The sequence below is a fragment of the Ailuropoda melanoleuca genome, chromosome 6 (genome assembly GCF_002007445.2).
Source record: "Ailuropoda melanoleuca isolate Jingjing chromosome 6, ASM200744v2, whole genome shotgun sequence".
Lineage (NCBI taxonomy): Eukaryota > Metazoa > Chordata > Mammalia > Carnivora > Ursidae > Ailuropoda > Ailuropoda melanoleuca.
The window spans coordinates 81965255-81990314 of NC_048223.1; the positions used below are offsets into that span (position 1 = coordinate 81965255).

At 55.8% G+C, this 25060-nt stretch overlaps 1 protein-coding gene across 9 annotated transcripts in view; it reads left to right on the plus strand.

The window, feature by feature from the left end:
* ZMIZ1 (zinc finger MIZ-type containing 1) overlaps nucleotides 1-25060 on the plus strand; it is a 235280-nt gene that overhangs the window by 141541 nt on the left and 68679 nt on the right. The window contains exon 1 of one of the 9 annotated variants that reach the window (XM_034662772.1): nucleotides 9210-9231. The exons of the other annotated variants lie outside the window; for them this stretch is intronic. Coding sequence (XP_034518663.1) covers nucleotides 9225-9231 — 7 coding nt within the window. The 5' untranslated portion in view covers nucleotides 9210-9224. Of the gene's footprint in view, nucleotides 1-9209; nucleotides 9232-25060 lie in introns of those variants that run through there. 9 annotated transcript variants of the gene reach the window in all.

The window sequence follows — 25060 nt, forward strand, 5'->3', positions numbered from 1 at the left end:
GCTCCGTGTGGGCACCTGGCCAGGTCTGGGTTCTGATGAGGAATACAACCGATGCCATCCCACCTCGGGAAACTTTGAGTCTAGAGCAGGGGTCAACAAACTTCCATGAAGAGCCAGATAGTAAATCGTTTAGGCTTTGCAGGCCATCCAAAAGCAACCTCAGACAATATGTAAACAAATGAGTTGGCTCGTTCCAATAAAACCTCGCTTATGAAATCAGGTGATTAGCTCTGGTTTCCCAGCCCCGGTCTAAAAGAAAAGAAAAACATCAACTAATCACAGGAGTATGCGGGCATTCATGTGTGGGTGGGCGTGCGTAAATTCAAGCTGTGGTAAGTTCCAAAAAGGAAAAGTTCAGGGATGCTATGAGACCACTCCGGGGTGGGGGAAGGCTTCCCTGAGGTCTGGAGATTGCGAAGTGTTGAATAGGTCAAGAAAAAAAGGAAGAGCTTCTTCGCAGGTAAAGGGAACAGCCTGAACAAAGGTCCTGAGGTAGAAGGAAGCGTGGCTTTGTGGCAGAACCAAACCAAGGGCAGTAGTTCCAGAGCCCGGAGGCAGGAGTCGACAGCAGTTAGACAGACACACGGGCCCTGTCTTGAGGGTTGTGGTTTTTGTACTGAGAATGGTAAGAACATGGCTAAATTCTCCTTTTGCGAAGATTGCTCCGGCTACAAAGGAGGAACAGATTGCACTGTGGCAGGGGGGCGGGGGTAATGTGGATGCAGGGAGCGGGTTGGCAGATTGCTGGGGACGTCAGGATGATGGTGGCTGGACCAGGAAGGTTCCGCTTTCTGTGGGATAGAGTGGAAAGAAAGGGATGAATCCAAACGCTGTGTAAGAGGCAACACCAAGACAGGGAGAGCGTGGCCAGGGGGGAGGAGGAAACAGGAGAGTGGGCCGTCCCAGAAGCCTCAGCTACTCCTTTATTGGGGAGGAAAGGCTCAGGTCCCTGTGCAGCCCTTCCTCAGCGGTCTCTCTTGCCGTTGTTGGTCCGTGCTGGGTACTCTCTTATACTTAGCAGCAATGCTCAGCTCTCTGAGACACAGGTATTGTCTACATTTAGGGATGAGGACATTGAAGCTCAGAGAGGTTTGTGACTTACCTGTGGTCACACAGCTCATAAAGAATAGAGCTGCGACTTCAACCTATGGCCTCCTGATTCCAGGCCCAGTCTCTGGCCACTCCATCATAGCTGACGCTGGACCTTAACTTCAGAGGCCCCTGTGCTGCCGGGTAGGAAGCCACTTTTCCACCTGGGAGGGCCCTTGACTTCCTTCAAGTCACTCTAGGGTGGCCCTGCCCTTGGCTAAGTTGCATTTCCAGCATCACCTTTCCTGAACTAAGGGCTTTCTTCTTCCCTCTGTTTGCATTACCAGTTGTGCACAGCTCTTCACAGTTTATCAAGCCTTTTTCCAGGCATTGTATCTGTTAGTTAAGTCACATGATTGACCCTGAGGTGAGGCTTCAGCATACCCATTCTGCAGCTAAGAACACTGAGGCCCGAGGCCCGGCAATGCCTGTGGCTCTGCTGTTGCTTTAATCCCCTTCTTGGGAGTCAAACCCCTGTCGGCACCAACAGCCATGATGAACTACCTCTCACAGGTCGCCCACGCCCCCTGGAGGAGTACAGGCCTCAGGACTCAGGTTCCCCGCTGGGCCCCTGCTGGGCGCCTCCTCTGGGAAGGCGGGCCCCCAGCTTGAGGGCGAAGGCTTCAGCTGCTGTGTTCATTGTCCCCATAAAGGGTGTGCCAGGCTGGACCATGAGAGGGGTGGAGGCCACAGGGAGCTAAGCGGTGACCCTGAGTTCCAGAGGGGAGCTCCAACACGGGCTCCCGTCTCCGCCATGCTGCCTGCCTCCCAGAGCCCTGGCCTCATCTGTAAAGAGGGATTCTATGCCTCCCTCCCAGGCTGCCTGTGAGGATTAATAAGATTCCCTACTCGTGGAAGTGAGGGGACCCGCCAATTCCTGAGGCACAGTGGTGCCAAGTAAATAGTACTTTCCAGCCCTCCTTCTCTGCTCCTGTCGGCCTTCCCCTTGCCACCCTCCCCCCACCACACCACAGGGTTCCTGACCACTCTAAGGCTCTTTCTGCTCCCCCGAGTTTGTGTCCCACTGCTCCATTTCCCTGAGGCTCTGTGGGTGGTGCACGACCTGTTGTAACCCCACCTCTGGGTGCAGCTCTGAGGGTCCCTGTGGCCTCAGATGTGTGCGCAGTGGCCACCCTGGCCACAGCCAGGCCCACAGGCCACTGCAGTTCTAGAACCTGCTCTGTCCATAGAGCTCCTGCAGCCAGCCCATGCTACCTCTTACCCTCCTCTCCATCTCTGTCTGGGCTCCCATTGTGCCTGACTGGCTTGGGCGGTTTTCACCCTCCTGGTCTCTCCCTCCCCTTTCTCTCTGAGGGTCTCTGATGTCCTACGTCTGTCTCTGCCTCGCTTCTGCCCCTCAGACTTTCTCCCTGTGTGATGTGGGTGTATGTCTGTGTGTGTGCGTCTGTGTCTGGCGGGATACATGTCTGTGTATATATGTGTCAGTGTGCAGTAGTGAGCATACGTGTGTGTTTGTGTGTCTGTAGGGGCTACGTGTCTGTGTGTGTATGTATCTGTGTGGTGGTGAGCTTGTCTGTGTGTGTGCCTGGTGGGGATATGTGTCTGTGTGTGTGTGTGTCTGTGTGTGGTGGTGAGCTTGTCTGTGTGTGTCTGGTGGGGATATGTGTCTGTGTGTGTGTGTCTGTGTGTGGTGGTGAGCTTGTCTGGTGGGGATATGTGTCTGTGTGTGTGTGTGTCTGTGTGTGTGGGTCTGTTAGGGACACATGTCTTTGTGTGTGTGTGTCTGTGTGTGTGTCTGTCTGTAGCGACACGTGTGTGTGCGTGTGTCTGTAGGGACGTGTGTGTCGGGGGGCTGGGTGCGTGTCTGTGTGCGTCTCCCCTTTCCCTCTCCGCCTCCCCCCTTCTCGCACTCCTTCTCCCTGTCTGTGTCTCTTGTCAGGAGGCCAAGCTGGGGCCAGACGAGGGCCGGTGGGATGAGCTCATGCGGCGAGCAGCGAGGAGCGGGGCTTTGTCAGGAGGGCCGGTGGGGAGCGGGGCTGGGCTGGGCTGTGCGCGCCAGCGTCGCCGGCTCTGGAGCAGGAGCTCGGCCCGGGGGCAGTGCCGCACGGCGTGTGCGTGTGCGCGCGTGTGTGTGTGTGTGTGTGCGCGCGCGAGAGAGACAGAGACGGAGCGTGAGCGCAGAGCAGACACTGCAGCAAACCGCCAAGTCAGGCGTCTCCACGTGGGCCCCTCAGCTACCCAGCCCCCAGCTCTTTGTTCTGGTGCAGCCCTTAGCCATGCGCTCGCACACGGGAGCACGCTCACGCGGGCACGACGGCCAGGAGCCTCCCCAGGGGCAGGTCCTCGGGGGGCCCCCGCCCCTCCTCTGCCTCGGTGCGGAAGGTCACCTGCCTCACGCCTCCCCTCGGCCCCCCGAGAGGCCACAGCGGGTCCCCCTGCCCCCACCGCCACTGCGTGCCAGCCCTCAGTGACTTGGCAGGCAGCGCGGAAATGTCAGCCTCCTCGGCACCGAGCGGGCCCACGCCTGCTGGCTGTGTAGGCACTGAGCAGCAGGCAGTCACCGTGTCCCGAGGTCCCCGAGAGCCCCCTGCGTGCCTCGGCTGCTGTCCCCGTTTGAATGACTCCGTGTCCCCTCAGCTGACCCCAGCAGAATAGGGGATGTCAGAACCCAAGGGAGGGGGACCCCGGGGCCCAGAGAATGGAGCCAGACCTGCCCCAGGTCACAGCAAGGCAGGGCCGAGCCCAGATGAGATCCCGGGGTGCCTGCTGGCCATCCTCGCGCCCCTCCTGTCTCCCTGCAGAGGAGGGTCTGCGGCGGCTCTGGGCTCTCGTGTGGGAGAGGCCCGGGGCTGCTGGCAGAGGAGAAGCATGCGGAGAGCCGAAGGTACGGGAGCTGCCGGCTTCCCAGGAGCGCCCCGGGAGAGGTGACCAGTGGGCTTTGGAGAGGGACCGGAGAACTCAGCAGACAGATCACGGCTGGAAGAGGCTGCCCCTGACCACTCCAAGGAAGAGGCCAGCCTTCTTTAGGGACAAGAGGAGGCGGTTGTTGCTGAACACCCGTCTGTGGGCTGGATGTGGCCCACAGACAGCTGAGCTCCGACGTTTGGGGGTTTTTAAAAACGCGTATTAGTTGCCAACATCTGCTCTTTGGGAGGTGGCACGGTCAAGTCCAATGCCTGTCTTCCTTTCAATGGGAACCTTAGACCCACAACCCACGGCTGACTGGGGGGTAGCTGACCCCTCCGATGGACTCTGTGCTTCCGCCATTGTCTTTTGCCTCAAGCATTTGCTGAATTTGAGAACCCACCAGGCCCCATGGACATGTGTGTTTCTGACCTCTGCTCTAAGCACACCCTCACATATCAACACAGCAGCCTGAGCCCAGGGTCCTGGAGTGGAGCCCCAGGCAAAGTGGATCACTTGCTTTGTGTCGACAGCCACCTGCTTGGTCTAATTCCTCTGAGGTGCTAACAGCCCCCAGAGGAAATATTCATGGGAAGGGGACTGAGACATGCCCTGGGCCCCTGGCCAGCCTGGAAGGTGAAGCATCAGGAATATGATGAGGCTCCTGCCTTTCCCTCCAGGTCAGTGGCCCACAGTTCACACAGGAGGGGCTCGGGAGAGGCTCAGTCCTTTGAAGCTCTCAATCCCAAGGGACCTTCTTGTAGCACCTGGTATAGCAGCCCTGGGGTTCAGACACAGACCCCGACCCAGGGGCCCCATCCATGGCGCATCGTACCCTCGTCACACGGTTGGGATGGGACAGGCATCAGAGGCCAGCCAGGTCATTTCCCCACTTGTACCCAGCACTCTTAAGCAGAAGGAGGAGGCTGGTAAACTGCTTCCTTCTGTCTTTGAAAACAATCCTTCTTGCTCCCTCCTGGCTGAATGGGGGCTCTCAGACCTCCCTGGTGGTGGGGATATTGCTGGTCTCTCTTAGAGGCTCTGCTTCCAGCTCCACCTTTACGCCTCCCCCAGGACCTTTCCCTGCCCCCTCTGCCTCTGCCTATCCCAGAGCACGCAGCCACCTTCCCGTCACCGTCACCGGGGAGGACAAATGGCCTCATTCAGGGACACCCTGCCAGATCCGTCTCTCTAAGACAAAGCTGTGTGCAGCTCTGCGTGAAAAATGGCTCACGGCCGCCCAGTGAGCGGGCGGGATTGGTGGGTGCAAATTGCAGGGGATTTGTTAATGCTCGCTGGCTTCCCCAGAAACAGCGGGGCAGGCGGGCCCTTGCCCTTGAAATGCCAGGCCGTCAGGCTGGGCGCCTTGTCAAGGCTGGGGACAGACTTCCTCCTGGACACCAGCCCCCACCCCCACATCCGAGCTCAGCAGAGCTGGGATGTGGGGGAGGGATTTGGCTTCCTTCCTCCTGCACTCTAGGGCAGGTCCCGCTCAGGAAAGGGCTCTGGATTTCATCACCAGGCCCCTGGGAACCAACTCATGGTCAGCCCTGTTTAATGGATGAAACCTGTTCACAAGGCTTGCTCACCTCCTGCTGATTCACTGCTATGGGAGAGGCTCTTATCAGCACGCCCATTTTATAGAAGAGGAAACTAAGGCTATGATGAGAGAAATAGACCCAGGCCATGTGACTTGTGCTGGAAGAGCGCTTGGGCCTTCCAGCTGGTCAGATCTGGAGTATAGGGAGCCAACCCCCCTCTGAGTGACCCTGAGTGAGCAGGTGGGGTAGGCTGTCCTGGGCCAATGACCCCCGGCTCCCTTTCCCTCCCCCAGCTCCCTGAGGGCTAAGGCCTGGGATCGGGTGGCCTCACTCTGCTCTTAGAGAAAAAGAACAGTGGGGAGGAGCCCATGTGACAGGGTTTGTGGACACAGCGTTCCCAGGCTAAGGAATTGGGGGGAGGGGTAGCTGTGACAGTCCCTGGGGTGTCCGGAGTGAACAGTGAGGAGCCATGCAGTGCCATGGAGGAAGGGGAGAGGACAGATTTGGAAACAGCTACAGGGCCCTGGAAAAGAGAGCTGAGTATTTCGATGGCCACTCCACAGCCATTAAAAAACCGGGTCTCCCAAGAATTACTATATGAAAATGCTTGTGATATAATGGAAATTTTTAGAAGGGTAACAAAAATGGTAAGTTCAGTGTGACCTCAACCAGGTGCACAGGAAACAGAAAACAAAAAAGAATATACCAAAATGTCAACTTATAAATAATGGATCTATCTGGAATGCGGGAGGGGGGTGACACTTTATTTCCCACATTTTCTGCAGAGAGCACGGATTCTGTTTTTAAGCAGAAGCAGCTATGGGCATTGTTGGTTCCTCGGGCGTTTGGCTGGTGCTGGCAGGGGTGGAGCGAAACGAGAGTGCCCTTGTCTCTAGGCTGGCTCAGCAGTTTTCCCAGTGCAGCCCTCTCTGGTTCCCCAGGAGCCCCAGGGGCAGGCCTCTGCTTGTCAGGAGGCTCTTCTTCCTGTCTCCCTCTCTTCTGCGGGATTAGCTCATCGCTGGCTCCCCCACAGAGCCGGGGTGTGCAAGGACACAGCTAGCTGCCTGAGGCCCAGCTGGTGCATATCTGCTTTCCAGGCCCATCCAGAATGAGAGGGGGCAGAAGGCTGAGGGCATAGGCTCGTGCAGGGGGTAGGTGGGGGGGGGTCCTGGGGGCCAGGACCCTGACAGGCAGTACAGAGCCCTCTCAGGATGGGGCTGCTTCTCCTACCTGCACCCTCCCAACCCCAGCCCAGAGCCCCAGCTGGGACTGCACACACTCAGGCCGAGTGATCGGGGCGGGGGGGTGGGTCTGCAAGGGGAGGGGAGGGGTTGGTGAAGCTCATGCAAGGGGAAGGCGAGGCTGCCGGAGGCTTCTCAATCAAATGATGCGTGTCTGAGTTTGGGTTCCCCCAGATGCAACCCCCAACCAACATGCTGGCATGAGAGGTTTATTTAGGAGGGGCCCAGAGAACACCCGTCGTCGTAGAGAAGCGGGGAGAGATGGGCGAGGGAAGGAGTTCAATGAAAACGTGTGGTTAGGCACTGTACCTGCTGTGACCGCCTGCCAGGGAGCTCTGGGAGACAGCAGAGCACACCCCTCAGCCTGAGAGGTGAGGACAAGGAGCTCTTTATCCTGCAGCTGGCATCCGTTCTTGGCTGAGGGCTGCTCGGGGCCGGGGCGTGGGGGCACCGCCCAGCGCTCGCCTTGGCGACGATGCCCGGCAGAGTCGGGGCACACGCGGGAAGCAGAGGGGTGTGACGACTCACCCACAGGGGCAGAGCAAGGCACTGGCCCCACATACATCGCTTGCAGCCCCTCCACAGCATCTCTGCTGTGTTCCACTCCTGTTCCAGTCCTGTTCGTATTATGACTGTGTCCCTCATAGTGTGACTTGCTTATTTTGACTTTCAAGATAGAAATTTGAAGAGGCAACTTTCTATCTTCTATGCTACAGTAACTGGCAGACCAGCCTCCCTTGCCACATTTAGAAACTAACTGTCACAATCAGGACGGCCTGGAGACCATGCCCTGTGTCTGGGTTGGGCCACAGGTGTCTGGCCCATCCCTAGAGCCTGGGCCAGCTCTCTGACAGTTAAAAAAAGAGGTGGGGGTTTAGGAAATTGGGAGTCCCCTTCTTGAAATAGCAATATCCCAGACATGGGAAGAGATCGGACGTGGCCATGGTTTTCTCATTGGGGCCCGTGCCCACCTGATGCATCGCACGGGCCACAGGCCCTAGTCCATACCTGAGTGTGCTTCTGTCAAGAAGGAAAGTCCTGTCCAAGGCGATGGGGGCCTGGACGCCACCCCCTACCTCAGGGCCCTTCCAAGTCAGTTTCTTCCACAGGTCAAGGGCTTCACTCCTTTTCTCTACCTTCATGGCTACAGAAAGAATGATGAGGTCGTGGGCGTGAGAATCCCTCTCAAAATAAAAAAGTACTGAACCAGAATTTGCAGGCAAGGAATGATCATCGTCTTGTCCAGTCCCACTTCGTGCCAAGCACAGGGGCTACAAGCATATATAAATGCACCACACACAGTCGCTGCTCTCGAGATTGGAAGTAAATGAATGGTCCCATTCTGTGGGTGAGAAATGACAGTAATCCTACACACAAACACAGCCCTTAACACAGCCTCCCTTGTCCAGCCCCCTGAGATCCCCAGGGCAGGCCGATCCCCCGTTTAAAGAGGATGGGACTGCAGCTTCAAGGGGTGGGGAGGTCGCCGCAGCTGGAGCAGAAGTGGGACCAGAGCGCTGGCCAGCCCATTCCTGCTTCTCTGCATGTGTCCCCCAAGGAGTGGGCTCAGCCTCTGGGGAGATGCGGGCCCAAGGTTGTCACCCTTCAGCCACCATGCTGTCCAGCCCCAAAGGCACGTTCAGGGCACCCCACTGCCCGGGGTGCCCTGAGGATGCCATGGCTGCCCGAGAAGTTAATAAAGCCATCGGCAGCAATTAATTCTGCAGAGGAAAGAGCCAGGTAAGAGGATTAAGGAAGCCAGAGCTTTGGTTTTAAGATGGAGCTTAGCATTCCCACCAACAGAGGAGGGATTTCAGGGGGATCGGCACCGGGCATGAGAGTGAAATGGAGCAGGGGCTTGGCAGAAAGCGGACGAGGTGGTGACAGGACTTCCGAAGCAAGCTTTGCAAGCCACAGCCTTGTGAATACCTTCTGGGTTAAACGGACAGACGGACCGGGATTAACAACGGTGCTGGTGCCGGTACCGGCACTGTCCACCTCGCCTTTTAGATTTACAGGGCAGGGCCTCTGGATTGGCAAAAAAAAGTCTGATTTCTAGCCCCCTTCAGTCATGACGATGGCCAACATGTGGTCAGTGTGTTCTCGGTACAGGGCCCTCGCTGCGTTTGGCAACAATGAACCCATTTATCCCCCATGATGATCCCAGACCCACATCTACCCCATTTTACAGATGGGGAAGATGGAGAGGTTTGATCAAGGCTGCTTGGCTAAAAAAAAAAAAAAAAAAAAAAAAGCCAGAATTGTGGTTTGAACCAGAATATCTGACCCAGAGGCCATAGGCTGCCCCATACTCTGTGCGAACAGTTGAAATGAAGTCCAGGGAAGGACATGTTCGTGACTCAGAAGAACATGTCAGCATCACCTGAATTGCTTGCAGGTGGAGGTATTAAGTATCTGACAACAATTTGTCCTTGTCCGTAGGTTAAACACCGTCCTGTTGTCGAGCTTACTTGACACTTACAGTCCCATGGATGGTGAGTAGCAGACAGGCTGGCACATTAGAGTCAACATTCGGTACGTGCCAGATGTTATGATCAAAATGTCCTGGTCAGCCCCAATTTCAAATAGTTTTCCCCAGAATCCTTCCAGCTATTTCGTAGGGAGGAGTAGTGGTTAAAGGCATGGACTCTGGAGGAACCTGCCTGGATATGAATCCCCCCCCAGCCTTCCACTCACCAGCTGTGTGACCTTAGAAAAAGTCACTTACCTTCTCTGTGCCATGGTTGCCTCCTTTGATAAAAGGGGGTCATAAGAATGCCTACATCGTGGGCATTAAGTGGGTGAACGTATGTACGGTGCTCAGAAAAGCACCTGGGGTATAGCAAGTGTTATATACATGATAGCAATTTTATTCCAAGTTTTGGCGTTCAGAGTATCTTAGGATGCCTCTTGTACCTGGAGGTTTACACAAAAGTCTGTGCCTGACCCTGTGTCGTGACATGGGGTGTGGAAAATATGGAACCTGTATGTGTAGACAGGGCCAAGATAAATGCCACCCATGCCCCTCCTCCGAGAGGGTAGGAGGTGAGCTGCATGATGGCCCCTTCCTGAGGCTCCAAGAGAGGTTCACATGGCCTCAAGAGCACATCTCCCTTCCCCCCAAGAAGAGGAGGTTGAGCCCCAGGGGGGAGGCAGGCTGCCTGCAGGTGTTGAGGCAGAGCTGGCTGAGGGAGGCCAGCAGAGTCCTGTCTGTGCCTTGGGCCAGCAAAGTTTGAGGGCCTCTTTCATCCCAGCAGCGCTTTCCAAAATTCTCTCAAGAGAGAAAGTAACACTTCAAGTACCATTTACTGAGCTCCTGCTTCATGCCATATGCTGTGCTGGCTATTTTATGAACATCGGCACTGATCCTCACAAGGAACCAACCCATTTTATAGATGGGGAAACTGATGCGCAGAGATTTAGTCACCTATCCAAAGTAACCCAAATCCTTTGTAACCATGCAAGGGATGATTGGATAGATGGCTCTGAGTGGATGGATGTTCGATTAGTTGGGACTGAAGAGGAGGAAAGAAGCGAGAGAAGGAAGGAGGAAGGGTGTGGAACAGAGCCAGCCCCAACTCCAGGCACTTGCTCCCTCTACTCCTCTCTGGTCATCGTGCCTTCTCTCTGGGATCAGGCTCCTTGGGAGTGAACCCCTGCCGGTCCCCAGGGCCCGTCTGGCAAGCAGGGTCAGAAAGGAAGGTCTTGCACAGCAGACCCTGCCCTCTTACCCCGCCTCAGCTGCCATGTCAGTGTGCACAGCAGAGCCAGAAGAGGCCAGGCCTTGCAAACTGTGGGTCTCGGCCTGCAGGCCCCTCGTTCTCCTTGCCTGCACATTTTCAGCCTCCCTCAAGTCAGGCCCAGCTAGCTTCTGTGATAGGATTGGTCTCAGGACATGCACTGCCAAGATCTGGAAACCAAAGCGGGGACAGCATGAGGTAGGGGTCCAAACTCAGGCATCAGGTCAGGCTGACCTAGGCACAGCCCAGCTCCATCGCTTCCATGCCATATGTGACCCTAGCCCTGTCTCCTACCCTCTCATGAAATCATCAGTACTAAATACTTAACACAGGCTGGCATCTCAGAAGGGCTCTGTCTCTAATCATTCAGATTAAGTCTTGCATTGCACCTTAGGCTCTGAACCCTACTTGCTGTGTGACTTTATGCAAATCACTTGGCTTCTCCCAAGCTTGGGGTCCAGCGGATCTAGAATCCGGGTCTCCGGGCTAGAGCAGCAGCAATTCTGTTTCCATGGCAACCCAGCTGCCTCTCAAGGGACCATCTGGATCACATCACCCTGGCAAGGTGCTGCCCAGGCAACCAGGTGTTTGTGTTTTGCAGTGCGAGCTCTGCAAGGTGGTAATTCCCCTCACTGGGGACAAGGTGGTGGACAGGCAGTGACTGGAAGGAAGCATGGGCACCTTGGCCAGGCCTGCTGCCCCCCCCCCTTCCTGCAGGTGGAGAGAAACACATCTCAGAGCTTGGGAACTCTGACCAATGATTTTCCTTGAAGATCGGTTAACAGTTGCTTCTTTATATTCCTGGGCACATTTCCTGGCTTGTTGAGGCTGGCCAGGTGGGAAACGCTGCCTGGGGCTGGACTCCTGTAGGGAATTCCAAAGGACCCAGTCTCACCTGTTTGGGGTGAAGAGCTACTATTGTCTTCTGGCGGGAACAGGAATTACTGGGGTGGGGAGGGGGAGTGAAATTAGGAGTCTGCCTTTCAAACAGGCACATAATTATGACAGCAGAAACTCGGTGCAAAGGATAAACTAAATTCACGCCTTTGACAAGCGGGCAGGGACACCCATTATATGCAGACATTGTGATTAACCATGGAGTAACCCTAGAAATTGTCTGCACCCTCAAGGAGCTTACAGAGACCCTACATGCTCAGGAGAAAGGCAATGCCAACAGCCCCACATCAGCAGAGGGTGAGGCTGAAATGGGGCGATGTGGAACCCACAGGGGCCAGCCGCTTCCAGTAGGCCGTTCCCAACCCAATGGGGTTGGACAGTTCAGAGAGAGCCCCTGCTCTGCCTCCACCTCATGTAGGACTCTTGCCGCAAACAGTCTGTGAGGCAGAGATCTAGCCCCTTTTCCAGCTGGGGAAGCTGGGGTTCTGAGAAGGGAAGTCATGCCCAGGGTCACACAGCTGGGAAATGGCTGGGCAGGGATCAGAACTGGGGTCTTCTGCCTCCTCGGGGACCCCCTGTGGGCGTCACTGCTCTCCTAGTGGGCTGCCCAGGGAGGCTCCCATGTCCCCTATGCCCTGAGGCCTTCCTCTAAGCTGAGCAAAACAGTCCTGCCTCTCTGTCCCTCTTTCTCCCTCTCTTCCCCTCTCTGCCTCCCTCCCTTTCTCCCTCCCCTCCCTTCCACTCCCCTCCCTTCCACTCCCCTCCCTTCCACTCCCCTCCCTTCCACTCCCCTCCCTCCTCCTTCCCCTGTCTCCTTCTCCCCCTCTCTCCCCCACTGTCGTTCTCCCCTCTCCTCCCTCTCCCTCCTGCTCTCTGCTCCCTCTCTCCTTCAGTTCCTTTGTCTCCCCTTTCCCCTTGGGACCTCAGCTCCATGCGCCACTGGGCCCAGGGCTACAGCTCAGCCCTGCCCGGGAGCCAGGAGCCTGGGGCAGCGGCTCCAGCCAGGCTGCAGGCTCCCGGGGCCGCAGGTGCGGCATGGGGTCCTGCCCCCAGCCAGCCCCGCGCCTGGCCCCCAGAGACCTCAGCTGCAGTGCAGGGCTGCCCCCCTCCTACGCACCCTCCGCCCAGGAAGTGACATAATTGCCTGTATTCCCATTTCCTCCAGGCTCCCCACTCTCAGATGTGTGCCACAGATGTTTAGACTCACTTCCTCCCAATTAAGCGTCTGCCGGAGGCCAGGAGGCAAGGGGCGGCTGTGTGTGCAAACGGGCTTGGAAGGGAGAAAATGGGAACCCATCCTTTCCGGGGACAGAGGGCAACTGTCTGGCTACCGAGCTCCCCTGGGGAAGCCGAGCGCTGGGAAGTGCGGCCCAATGCCCCTTTGGTTGGCTGCCAGCCCAGCTGCTGTGGAAGCCCTGGCCCCTTGTTGGTCTCCAGGGGAAGATCTGGGTGCCCAGCCCCTGGGGACAGGGCTCCTGTGTCTGGTTCTTCTTCTGCTATATAAGAAAAAGAAAGAGGAGGAGAAAGGCACTGTCCCCCCTCTAAAGAGCAAGGACTGGGAGTGGGCAGGTGAACAGGCAGATTGGGTCTTTTTCCTCTGAGACACTGGTGCCCTTCTTTTGGCTGAGGCTGGGCTTCAGGGTCTGGGGCCCAGGCCCCCTCCTTGTGCAGAAAAGGTCACCCGGTGTCACATTCACATGTCCACACAGCCAGGAGTCATGCAAAGAACAGTGGCATCCAGGTGGAAGATACAGAGTGGGTCTGGGCACCAGATAGCCCAGCGCCCCCAACGGGACAGCTACTGCAGAGGGGGCCCCCTGGGGCCACGCAGACACAAGCCCCGGGACCACCAGGGTTTCCAGTTCTATGAGAAATCTCCTGAGGTGTTTAATGTTGAGACCACCCCTAATTTAAGACCCAGTGCAGGGGCGCCTGGATGGCGCAGTCCTTAGGCGTCTGCCTTCGGCCCAGGGTGTGATCCCAGTGTTCTGGGATCAAGCCCCACATCAAGCTTCTCTTCAAGGAGCCTGCTTCTTCCTCTCCCACTCCCCCTGCTTGTGTTCCCTCTCTTGCTGGATGTCTCTCTCTGTCAAATAATAAATAAAATCTTTAAAAAAAATAAATAAGACCCAGTGCAGGCTAGTCCAGCTGTGACGGAGGGCCGGCTCTCAGGTGGCCAGTGGAGGCATGGGACTTAAATCCCTGGGATCCAAGACCAGGACAGATGGACCCATGACTCTTGGGAGAAGGAAGGGTCAGTCCGCAGATTCTGTGGGACTGGGTTATGTTCACGGAATACAGAAGGAGACCTCAGGCCATGTCAACAGGGAAGGGTCCTGAGGAGCACCTGAATGGTGCTGAGGGTGGGAGGGCAGGCCCCTGGGAAGCATAGAAATCACCCATATGGTAAGTATCCAACGTGCAGGCAGGCCACCCTGGGATTGCGTCCTGCTCCCCTGCTTTCAAGCTGTATCACTTTAGGTAACTGGCATAACCTCTCTGAGCCTCAACTGTGGCAACAGGAAATGGGGCTCACCATACCTCCCTGTGAAGGTTGTTTGTGTTGGGGTGTTGAGGATTAGATGGGATGATGCTGGGGCGGGGGGGAGCCGCGCCTGTGGGTAGTGAAAACTAGGTACATCTGCCACATCCCAGTAACAGGCAAACTGGGTGGGTAGATAGCATTCTTCCCACCCAAAAATCAGCTGTGAGAGGAAGAAGGCCAGGTCAGGGAGGAGGATTCTGTACGTTGGACAGAAAGGGGGAAGCAGGCAGGTGGTGCCCTTTTGGAGAACATGAGGTATATAATAATAATAGGGAATAAGTTTAAATAGTACAGGTCTGTAGTAATGTTGTTTTTGTTGCTACTATTACTCTCAGATGTGAATGTCCGAGTACAGAGGGCTTTTGGGATCACCTGGCCCAACCCCCTATTTTTATCTGAGAGAAGATTGCCTTGGAGAGAGGGAGCGATCTTCCCGGCATCCCTCATCATGCCAGGGGTGGGGCTGGTGTGAAATGATATTTACCACCTAACACTCTTTTTGTTGTTACTAGTAGTACCATTACTCCCACAACAGCTATTATTACTGCTAATGCTACCATCATTAATACTACCGTGCTAAACCCCTAGTGCTATCATTTTTCTCCTACTGGTCAATTAAAGAGTTAAGTTTTATTGAGTCCTTACCATGTTCCAGACGCTGGGCGAAATACTGCTCGTACATCCTCTCATCTTTACAAAAATATTGAGGAGACTAAGAGAGGTTAATGACTTGCTCAAGGCCACACAGCTAGCAAATGGCAGGGCTAGAATTAGACTCAGGCAGTCCCACTCCAGACCTGCACGCGCGGGTACCAGGGCAGTTGCCTTCCAGAAGGAGAAAGGAAGCTAGACAAGCTCACGGTCCCAGAGGAGTGGAGGCCTCATGTGTCTCTGGAGCAGGGCTGCCTTGTGCACTAGTCCAAGAAGAGCTGCGTTTGTGGAGAGTCTAATAACCTCTCCCTTGCCTTGTTTCACGAAACCCAAAATTCCAGCTGAAATTCAGCTGGTTTTCTTTAGATTTAAGTAGTTGTCCGTCTGTAAAGGAGCCTTCTTCGTTCGCTCTGGCATTTGAGAACCGTGGTGGCAGGGGAGGCAGTTCTGGCTCTGTTTGCAAGCTGGGTGGCCCCAGGCCTGTCCCTTCACTACAGAGCCTCACAGAGCGGGCATCCTATCCCTCTGTCTTGGAGGCCACTATGCCTGGAGGGTGTCTCTGCCCTGAAGCGTCACTCTACCTCCCCTGTGACTGAGGGACTCCTGGCACAGCCCCAGGTATAATATTTCCTACAGATGAGACCTCCCCCCAACCCCCGGCCAAGGCCCAGGCCAGTGATGGCAGGGAACCAACTCACGGTGTCAGGAAAAGACCCGGAATTTAGAGATTTTTTTCAGCCATTCATTGGGCAAATATTTAGTGAGCACCACAGCATCCCGGGCCCTGTGCTGGGTGCCTTGACATAGTGCGCGTGAGGCAGATGTGGTCCCTGCCTTCTGGGAACTCAAGGCTTGCTAGAAAGGACGGACTTGGAATAAACGCCCTCCAGTGATGATGTCATTGTGATCAGTTCTGCAAAGAACATCTTAGAGGCTGTCTCGAGGAAATGACCCTAGCAGGAAGGAGAAAATCTGCCCAGAGAGGAGGGCAGAGAAAGGCATTTCAGATAGAGGGAACAGCATGTGCCAAGTCCCCAGGTGCAGAAGAAATGTGGGTTCAAATCTCTCTACTTTTTCCGAACTTGGTGTCCCTGCATAAGATGCTTCTGGGCCTCAGTTTTCTCACCTGTAGAATGGGAACAATAGCACCTGCCTCCCTGGTTCTGAGTGACTGAGAGACAAAGGAATGTGAAGATGCTGGCGTCTAGCATTGCTACCTTGAATGCCTAAGGAGTCTGGAGGCTGCCACTCGGCTCCCGGTTTCCAATCACCCCCTGACACCCGGAGGCCTCCGTCAGTACTGGTTGTTCCTCAGCGCAATTAGGTAATGAGGCCAAATTCAATTACACACCACACTCCCAGGTCTGTCTGGGGCCCGAGGGAGGCGTGGGCTCCCCTTGCTGAGGGGGAGCAGCGGAAGTGCTGGCTGGGTTCCCAGGGCTGTGCCTTGTTACCCTGCATCCCAGAAAACTGCCTGCATCCCAAATGGGGAAACAGAGTCAGGGAAAAGGAAGTACTGCTTGGCCCCAAACCGTAGTACCCCCAGGGCTGAGATCTCTGGGCTGATTTCCTTTCCCCCCCTTAAGCACCCCATCTCAGACTGCTGCCCCATGGCTTGCCCCACCTTTCAGATTTGTCAGGGGTCCTGGCTCCTCATTCCTCTGGACAGGCCCCCAAATTGGAGGGTAGGGTTCAGCTTCTCTGTCACTCCTGGATTTGTGGCAGTATCCCCTCCCTGCTGCAGGCTGGCTCCCAGTCACTGTTCAACACTTTGTGTGGCATGTGGGTTTTTGCAGTGAGCCTACCTCCAATAAACCTGGGCAAGACAGGGTTCATAAATACCTTTAAGGGACTTTCTGGAAACCTCTAGACAAGAGCAACTCAGGTCGAGGGTAGCAGAAGGGCCTTCCTCAAGACCATTGTAAGACTTCCAGGGCTTTGAATGGCAATCTAGGGAGCTCAAGCTTGAACTTGATCCTGGCAGCACTGGGGAGCCATGGAAGGTTTTAGACAAGGTAGTAACATGGTCAGATTTGCCTTTTATAAAACCTTAGCAGCTACAGGAGGGACCGAGGGGCCAGAAGCAGAGGAAACAATGTGAATGCTCTTCTGGGTGTCCAGAAACGAGACTGCTGGGGTGGAATTGTTCCACGTGTAGAGGGAAAAGGACAGACGGGAACTCTCCAGCAATGCCTCTTGCCCATGGCCAGTCCCTGGCCACGCATAGCTGGGCCTCAGAAGCTCCGTTGGTGACGTGGGGTTGTTTTAAGCTTCACTGTGGAGTTATTGGTTTCTTAAGACTGTATATAGCACCTTTTGGGTGTAAAAGTCTTAACTTTGGATTCATATCATTCTAAGTGGTTTTATGGGGTGTTTTGTTCTAATCACAAGAATAATATATACTCCTTACAAACAATTAAGGCATATAGAATATTATAAAATAGATCTGAAATCCCACAAACAGAGGATAATAACTTGGTCAATAATTGCTATTCAAAAGATATTTGTTGGGCACCTACTATGTGCCAGGTACAGAGCCACCAGGGATATAGCAGCGATCAAAACAGACAAAAATCCCTGCTCTCATGGAGCTCGCGGTCTACCAAAAGGATATGTTCACAGATACACTGCACATGCATTTGCAAGAGTGGACCTTAGAGACCCACTACTTTGGAATTGGCTTCTTGGTCTTAAGAGGATTGTGTATACTGTAGGCATCTCGCCTGGCTTGGACCATCCCTTATAGGTTATCAATGTGTGTGGGGGGGAGGGGTGTCACCTCAATTGTGACAGTGTTTTTTGGGGCTTTCCCAATCAGACTTAGGGAGACCAATGCCCCTGGTAGCAAAGAGGCCAGCATCTGCACTAGGTGCCCACACTGCGTGGGGGAAGCTGTGTCCCAGAAAGAGATGGTGACGTACTCTTGGTCACACAGCAAGCCCCCAGCCTCTCTACTGGGCAGCATCTCTCAGTTGGGGCCTTGGCCTCCGGTGGAGGGGTGTGCTGTTCCCACCTGCCAAGCTCAGCTCAGATCCTGATTTCAACATCAAGCCTCCCACTCCTTGCCCTGCCCTGGCGGCCACTTTGGATTTTCCCCAGACAGACATTCCTCCGTGGCCTGTCTGCTCACGTCCAACTGCCCCCCCCCACCCCCAGGAGGGGGGGGACACCTGGGACCACACGGGGGAGTGAAGGAAGCTGCCAGATTCCCTGGGCTGCTGTGGGCTGGGAGCAAGTGTCTGGAAGGGAGTGGGAAGTGGGACAATGTCCTCTCACTCAGGACTGTCAGGAGGAGGGCAGGAAGCACACAGGTGATGAAGGGCTCCTGGTAAACTTTAATGCGTCTGGAAGGTTCGGAGAGCTGCTCTGTTGCCCAGAACATACTGAGGTGCTTGGGCATGCTTCTCAAACACCCATCCTCTCCTCTTACCTATGAGAGCACCCCGGAGCAGAAATGGCCACCGAAGCCCTGGCCTGCTACTCTGAGATTCCCTCTACATTTTTGCATCCTCAGCTTACACACCTCAGGTGACAGGGTGCTCACTACCACCCCAGGACAGCCCTGACTGTCCTTCTTTTGAGACCAAATTGGATCCTCCCACCCATCTTCCTGATGTGCACAACCCTCTGTGGATGAGGAAAGGAGCAGAAAGGTCCAGAGTCTGGCCCCCAACCTCCCTGTGAAGAGAAGGAAGATAGAGTTGGACAGACCCTTCACATCCAAATCCAATCAGCTCCTAAAAAGAGGCAGCTGGTGGACAAGAGCCCTCTAAAATAGTAGACCTCCCTATCTGTCTAGCACTTGACAGTTTGGAGAACATGACCTTGCTGGTACTCTTGGTGGGAACACAGCATCGGGAGACATGGCCTGGGGCTATGGAACAAGCCAGAAGTCTTAGAACTAGTCCTGGCTCTACCACTAATTTGCTGTGTGGTGGCAGGAAGCCCAGGCCCCTCTCTGAGCTCCCGTTCCCTCATTCCAAGTGAGGCTAGGGGCTCTTTACTCCAGTGCTAAATGACGGTCAAGCAGAGGCTCTGCAGGGCACAGGGCTGGCTGTAACCGGCCACGCAGGCTTGGGGGCACAGTGGGGTCACTACTGACTAGGGGCAGCCTACATTCAGCTCCTCCAGCCTTGGGCCAGAGTGTGTGTGTGTGTGTTGCCGTAACTCTGTCCCCTGTCTGAGCTTCATTTCTGCTTCTGGAGAGTGTCAGGAGTGGAATTCGACTGCCCCAGCCCAGACAGGGAGAAATGCTGCACGAGCAGGGAGGCAGGCAGACAGACAGACAGCTTCAGCAGGAAGGGAAATTGCCTTCCCAACTGCAGGGAGCTTATGTCAGTCCAACCCCGGGGGCCGTCCGGAAGCCCCCTGTCAAAGCTGTGTCCAGGGAGAAGCAATAAAAGCCCAGGACTGCTGAGGCACGGACATTCGAGCTGCCTCGGCTGTCCCTTCCCTTCAAAGGCGACTCCAGAAATCAATGGAAAGAGATTCATTAGAGGCCTGGGTGGCAAGCCCCCACCGCCTCCGGTGGCCCCTTTGTGAGCTGGCCTGAGCTTCCTGTCTGAACAGGCTGCCTCCACATAGAAGCCACCCCGTGTTCTTCCAGACAGTGGGCGGAGGGCAGGCAGGGGGCGCAGGGCACCACAGCTCGTCCTGTTCACTCATTCATTCCTTGCCTCACTCATTCGTTCAGGCAGCTGGTTCTCGTGTCCTTGCTAGTGCAAATATCCCGCTTCTGCCCGGCACCCCTTAGATCCCTGTCCACACAAGACGTCCGAAACGGACAGAAGTCGTTGCTGATGTGGGACTTGCCTTCTAGTCGGGCGACAGCGTTAACAAGAGAAACAAGCAGCCCTAAACGCAGAGGGGAGAGCAAAGTCAGGAAAGAGTGGGAGGAAGCGTGGGGAGGGGCTGCCATTTGGGGCAGTGTGGCTGAGGAAGGCTCCCAGGGAAGGGGTCACCTGTACCAGGCCTGCAGGGAGGCGGAACGTGCTCTTGGCCACCTGGACAAGAGCGTGCCTGGCGCACCTCGGAGGGTGCGTCTGGGGCACCTGCAGCCAGGAGGGCAGGGAGGCTGGAGCCGAGTAAGCCAAGGGCAGACTGGAAGGAAATGAGGTCAGGGAGGTCACGCGGGGGCTTGTGGGTAATCATAAGGGCTTTGGGACTTCACGCTGGCTGAGCCAGAGCCACCGCAGGGAGGGATCTGGGGAGAACAGGGATGTGCCAACTTCAGCTTCAGAGGTGCCAGCAGGGGCGTTGCTTTGTTAGGAATGCCACAGCAAAGTACCACCTGCCAAGCAGCTCCAGCTGGAGAATCGCAGGGCGCTGCGGGCCAGAAGCCTGCCGACCCGAGATGGCGCTATCACGGCAGCAGGGCCCTGCGCCCTCTGAAGAGACTAGGGAAGGATCTGTTCCATGTCTCTCTCCCAGCTTGTGGCACCATGACGCCACTGTCACTAGGCGTCCTCCTGCGTGCGTGTGTCTCTCTGTGTCCAGATGTCTGCTTTTTAAACAGACGCCAGTCATAGGGGAGTAAGGCCCACCCCAATGACCTCATCCTAACTTGATCATCTGCAAAGGCCTCCTTCCAAATAAGGTCACACTCACAGGTACTGGGGACTAGGACTTCAGCATCTTTTGGGGGACACAGTTCAGCCCACACCATCACAGCACAGAGTCAGCCTCTCAAGAATGGTCGCCGTTATCTCCTCTGGTCCCCCTGACGACCTGGTGTTAGGTGGGTTCACCTGCATCGTACGAAGGAGGCGGTACGGGCCCAGGAAGCCTAAGGGACTTGTCCAGGGCCAGCAACCCGTCAGTACTTGTTTCCTGAGCCTCAGCCTCCAAATCCAGGCCCATCACCTCCCTCCACTGCTCCTCAGCTAGCAGGGACCTGGCCGGTTCCTTCGTGTCCGCCAGCCCCTGCCTGCCTGCCTCTCTGTCCCGGCAGCACGGGCAGTTAAAGGGCAGACAGCTCTTGAAGACTGAAGCCACCCAAGTGCCCATTTTGTGCCCGCCTCCTGGGTTCCCTCCTCCATCTTCTGTCCTGGAGCCTGGCAGGAGGCTTTCCTGGGTCCCCAGTAGCCTTGCCATCGTAGGGCCTCTCAGAGGTGCCGAATGGAGATGTAGGGCAGGGGTTGGTTTTGTTTTCTGAATAAAATGATAAGATTTGGGTGGAAGCCAAATGCAGACTTCTGGGAACGCAGTCGGAGTCTGGGACGAGGGCCCTGCTCGGGGAGAAATCCAGGAAGGGAGGGTGGGGTGCAGTGATAGGAGCTTCTGAGCCAGGGAGGTCTCATTCGCCACCGTGTCCCCAGTCCCCCCTCAGGGGGAGCCTGGCCAACCAAGATGTCGGGTGGATGCTTACAATCACGCAGATGGTAAACAGGAGAAAGAAACACAAAGAAAATATTTCAGTATATGTAATGCGGTGTGCTGGAAGAAATCTAAAACAAGAGTCAGGGATACAGCTCTCATCAGCGAGCTGGAGTGACCACGGTGGCCCCTGACCTCCGGATCTTTGAGTCCCATCTTAGGAATATAACATGATGGGTCCAGGCAGACTCTGCAGTCAGGTTGCCAAGCAGTTTAAATCCTTCTGGCAAGTTGTCCAAACCTCTCTGTGCCTCAATGTTACTGTCTGTAGAGTGGGAATAATGATCACAGCTCATCAGAGAGGGTTAGGATCACACGCTGATACTTGGAAAGTGCCTGGAAGCGGGCCTGGCAAACAGCAAACACCCAGTCACCCTGAACTCTGTACGATGAGGAACCAGGAGAGGCCTGGATCCAGCTCGGGGGTCCCAGCTCCGTTTCCCAAGTAGGAGTGCGCCGTCCTGCTGCCCCCCATGCGCGGGTAGGGTTGTGAGGCCTGGAGGAGACACCTCCATTGGCTGGCTGCTGGAGTCCCGCGGGGCCTTCTTCAGGAGTGTGCAAGTAGAGTCGAGGGGATTGACGGGGGCAAAGGGAGAGGGGGAGGGGACAAAGGGAACAGCATTATCAAAAACCATAGGAGCTTGTGCCCTGGCCCCTCGGAGGAGGGCAGGAGAAGGTCTCTGGAGGCAGAGCCCCTGAGTCAACACCGGCCCCCAGCGCAGTCCCTTGAGCCTTCCTGGGCGGGCCGAGCACGACCCGTGACCCCCAGTTCGTGCGCCTTCCTTTATTGAACAGACTCTGGACCCTGAACTTCCTTCGTGGGTCCTGAGAGGGACCAGTTGTGGGAAGGTGGACAGCCCAGGTGGCTCCCAGGCCCTATGCTCCGGCCTGTCACACTCACGTGGCTCCCCGCAGGGCCTCCCTGTTTCATCCTCCCTCCGAGTGCTCTGGCCTGCATGGGTGACATCTGTGAGTCATCAGGATCCTTGCTGAGACCTGCTGAATCAGCTAGCCCCCTCCAGGAAGACCCGGCTCTGTGGCTCTCAGCACTGAAGACCCAGAAGAGCCACCTCTGGGGTTCATTGCTCCGCCTCTTCTCAGCCTCTGTCAGAGAAGGCTTGGCGTTTGTCTGCCCCCAGGCCTTCCACACAAAGCCTCGCCTGGGTGGCGACCGAGTCCTGAGCCTGGAAGCCCTGGGCGGAGCCACTTTCGACCCCCGGGTGATTTACAGCCTGGGTGGCTTCGCTCGTTCTCTCCTTACCGGCCTGGGCTGGGCTGGGCTGGGCTGGGCTGGGCCGGGCTCCCGGAGGCCCTGCGCCCTGGAGGTTAGCAGCGGAACCCTGGAAGAGGCTTTTCCTGCACCCCCAGGCGCCACGGCGGTCCCCTCCCCCCACGGTCCCGCAGAAGTGCGTTCCGCATGACAGGTTCCCCCAGCCGGGTGAAGAATCCCCCGCCCGCGCCCTCCGGAGCGAGCCGCGGCTGCCTTCCTGGCTGCAGCGCTGTGATTTATTGGCGGCTCTTCCTCGTCAGGGCCCATGGCAGAAGGAGTTCAAACACCCGCAAGAAAAGCCACCCGCTATTGATCCCCACATCAGACTTCCCGAGCGCTCGCGGGCATTCATCAAGGAGCCCGGGCGCCGGGGCCGCAGCTCTCCCTTTCTTCTTCCTTTCTTCTGCCTCCCAAGTCATTCCCCCGGGCTGTGCCCCCCTCCCCGGGGTCACTCGGAGAGCTCGGCGAGCGACTGCCGGCAGAGGTGGAGGGCGGCTTTGTCTGCAGCCCCTTTCCGGCAGATCCTTATCAAGGAGTGCGCCCAGGGGGTGGAGCAGGCCACTTTGGGCTCGGGGCTTTGGAGCAGATCTTTGGAAGTTGGAGAAACGGAGTTGGAACGTGAAGTCCGGAGAAGCCCTTCTGAAGCAGGAACTGGTTAGAGTACCCGTATTTTCTGTAGGCTTGGGACGTGTTACTAAGAGCTTGCTAACCTAGTGGGCCCGAGAGGGGCTGGAATAGGGCCGTGCGGGCCTTGAAATTAGCATGTGAAAACCCTAGCTTCGGCCGGGAAGCCTTGTGTGCCGGCTGGTGAATGGATGCTTGAAAACAATTTGTTTTCTAATTACGTAAATCTGCTGGTGGATAGTATTTACTTTTTTTTTTTTTTTTTTTTTTTTTTTTTTGCTTACCTGGAGAAAGTCAAAAACAATTGGTCCCAGGTCTGAGGAATTTAAATAAGCATATTAATGCTTTTCTCACCCCGCCCCCCCCCATTCTGCCAGAACTGAGAGGCTGGGGAGGCGGCTCGGTAGGGCTGTCTTACTCGTTTTCCAGGCAGTGACGCCTGATCTGTGTCCCTCTGGTATAAACCTCAGCTCCAGTCCGGATTCTGGCTCAACGTGCAGGAAGTGGTTTTTCTGAACTCGGTGCCTCGGGGCTGGCTACTTGGTACCAACGCTAACAGGGAATTTCAAGAATGAACCTGGAAGTTCGAAACATTTAGGTCTTTGGTGGCTCGGAAGGCACTAAGGATCAGATTAATACTGTAAACTATCAGGGCACAGAATTTCTGGGAGGGGAGGATCCAGGAGGCGTGTATTCCGGTTATTTGAAGTCTTGGCTATTTGAATTCTGGGTAATCTGACACCATGTTAAAACCAGATTAATGTTAGTGGTTTTGTGGACTTCCATCTGAAGTGTTTTCTTCTGAAATTTGGGCCAGATTGTCAGGCCCCATCTGTTTCTGGGTGTCACTGGCTGAGCACTGGGCTTGCGAGAACATTGTCTAGGGGATCTGCAGTGGGGACTGCGCCAGGCAAAGTAAGAAAGATGGAAGTCTATATAGGGCCATAGGGCTCTTTCCGCTTGAGATCCCAAGCCCCATGGGGCTGCTTGGGAGGGCAGGGCCCCAACGAATGTCTCGCTAAATGACTGTTCCCTGCAGAAACCATTCTAACCCAAAATAAGGAAGACTCCTTAGAAGAGGTGAGACTAAGTGGAGCCTGGAATTTGTGCAGAGCAGAGAGGTCCCTCTTTCCACGGCTGCCCCTGGGGTTGGCCTTGCAGGAAGGGGATGCCAGTTAATCTCTCTTGCAGGAAGCTAGTTCTTGTCCAAAAGGCAGCAAGTTATGAAGTATGAATTAATCCATTTAACCAGCTCCTCGGAGGGAAAGCCCATGACAACTGCATTTCCAAATGCCATCCCCAAAAGTGATATTTCAAGTGGCAGTGGGTGGGATTAGAGCCTGCTAACGATTTATGTCAAACAAGGAGCAAGAACATAATTTCTAGATAAGTGATTTGTCTCAGCCACTTCCAGGGCGAGCAGGACAGACAGTAAGGTTTAGGGGACAGCCAGAGGCTGACTGAAAAAGGAGAGGAGCATCAGAGAATGAAGTCTAGAGAAGCAACAAAGGCTAGTGGACCTGGTCAGTTCCCGGCGATGTCTCAGAGAGCAGGGCACAGCAGTCAATATAGAGGAGATTTTAAAGACAGTGCTGGCTGTCTTTCTTTAGGATGAATGATGGGACCCCTCTTACCTTCCTAGTCATTTGAGTTAGTTAGGTCACCAAGAAAATTTCATTGGCAGGTGGATAGGGCTCGGGAAGGGGACTATCAAACCTTTCTCTCAAGAGGGTAATGGTAGTGGAAAGAGGGAGGGACGCAGAGCCCTTTGGGCAGGACAGCGGGTGGGCTTCCAGGGGTGTCTCGGGGCGGAGGGGTGGAGAGGGGGCAAGCTCAGCTCAGCGCCAGGAGACCCTGCGAAAGACAGGCTGGAAGGAAGAGGCCTCGGCCACCACAGGATGCAATGTCAGGAAGGCAGCAGCTCCCGGGGCGGGGCAGGGCCGAGGCGCGCACCGCAGCCGCCCCCGGCTTCCCTATAGCCGCTGGCCCAGGGCACAGGAACTCCCCGAAGTCGGGGACGTAGAGCGTACGTACGCCCGCTCACCCTGCCCCCAGCTCCGCGTTAGGGGAATCCCGAAGGTAGAGGGGCCCCTGTGCCAGGTTAGATGCCAGGTCGCCTGCTTTCTCCGCCTCCTAACCGGTTCCGAAAATCCTGCAAACCGAGGTCGCAATCCGGATGACCCAGTACCGCCCCGCCCCGCCCCTCCCCTCCCCTCCCGTCC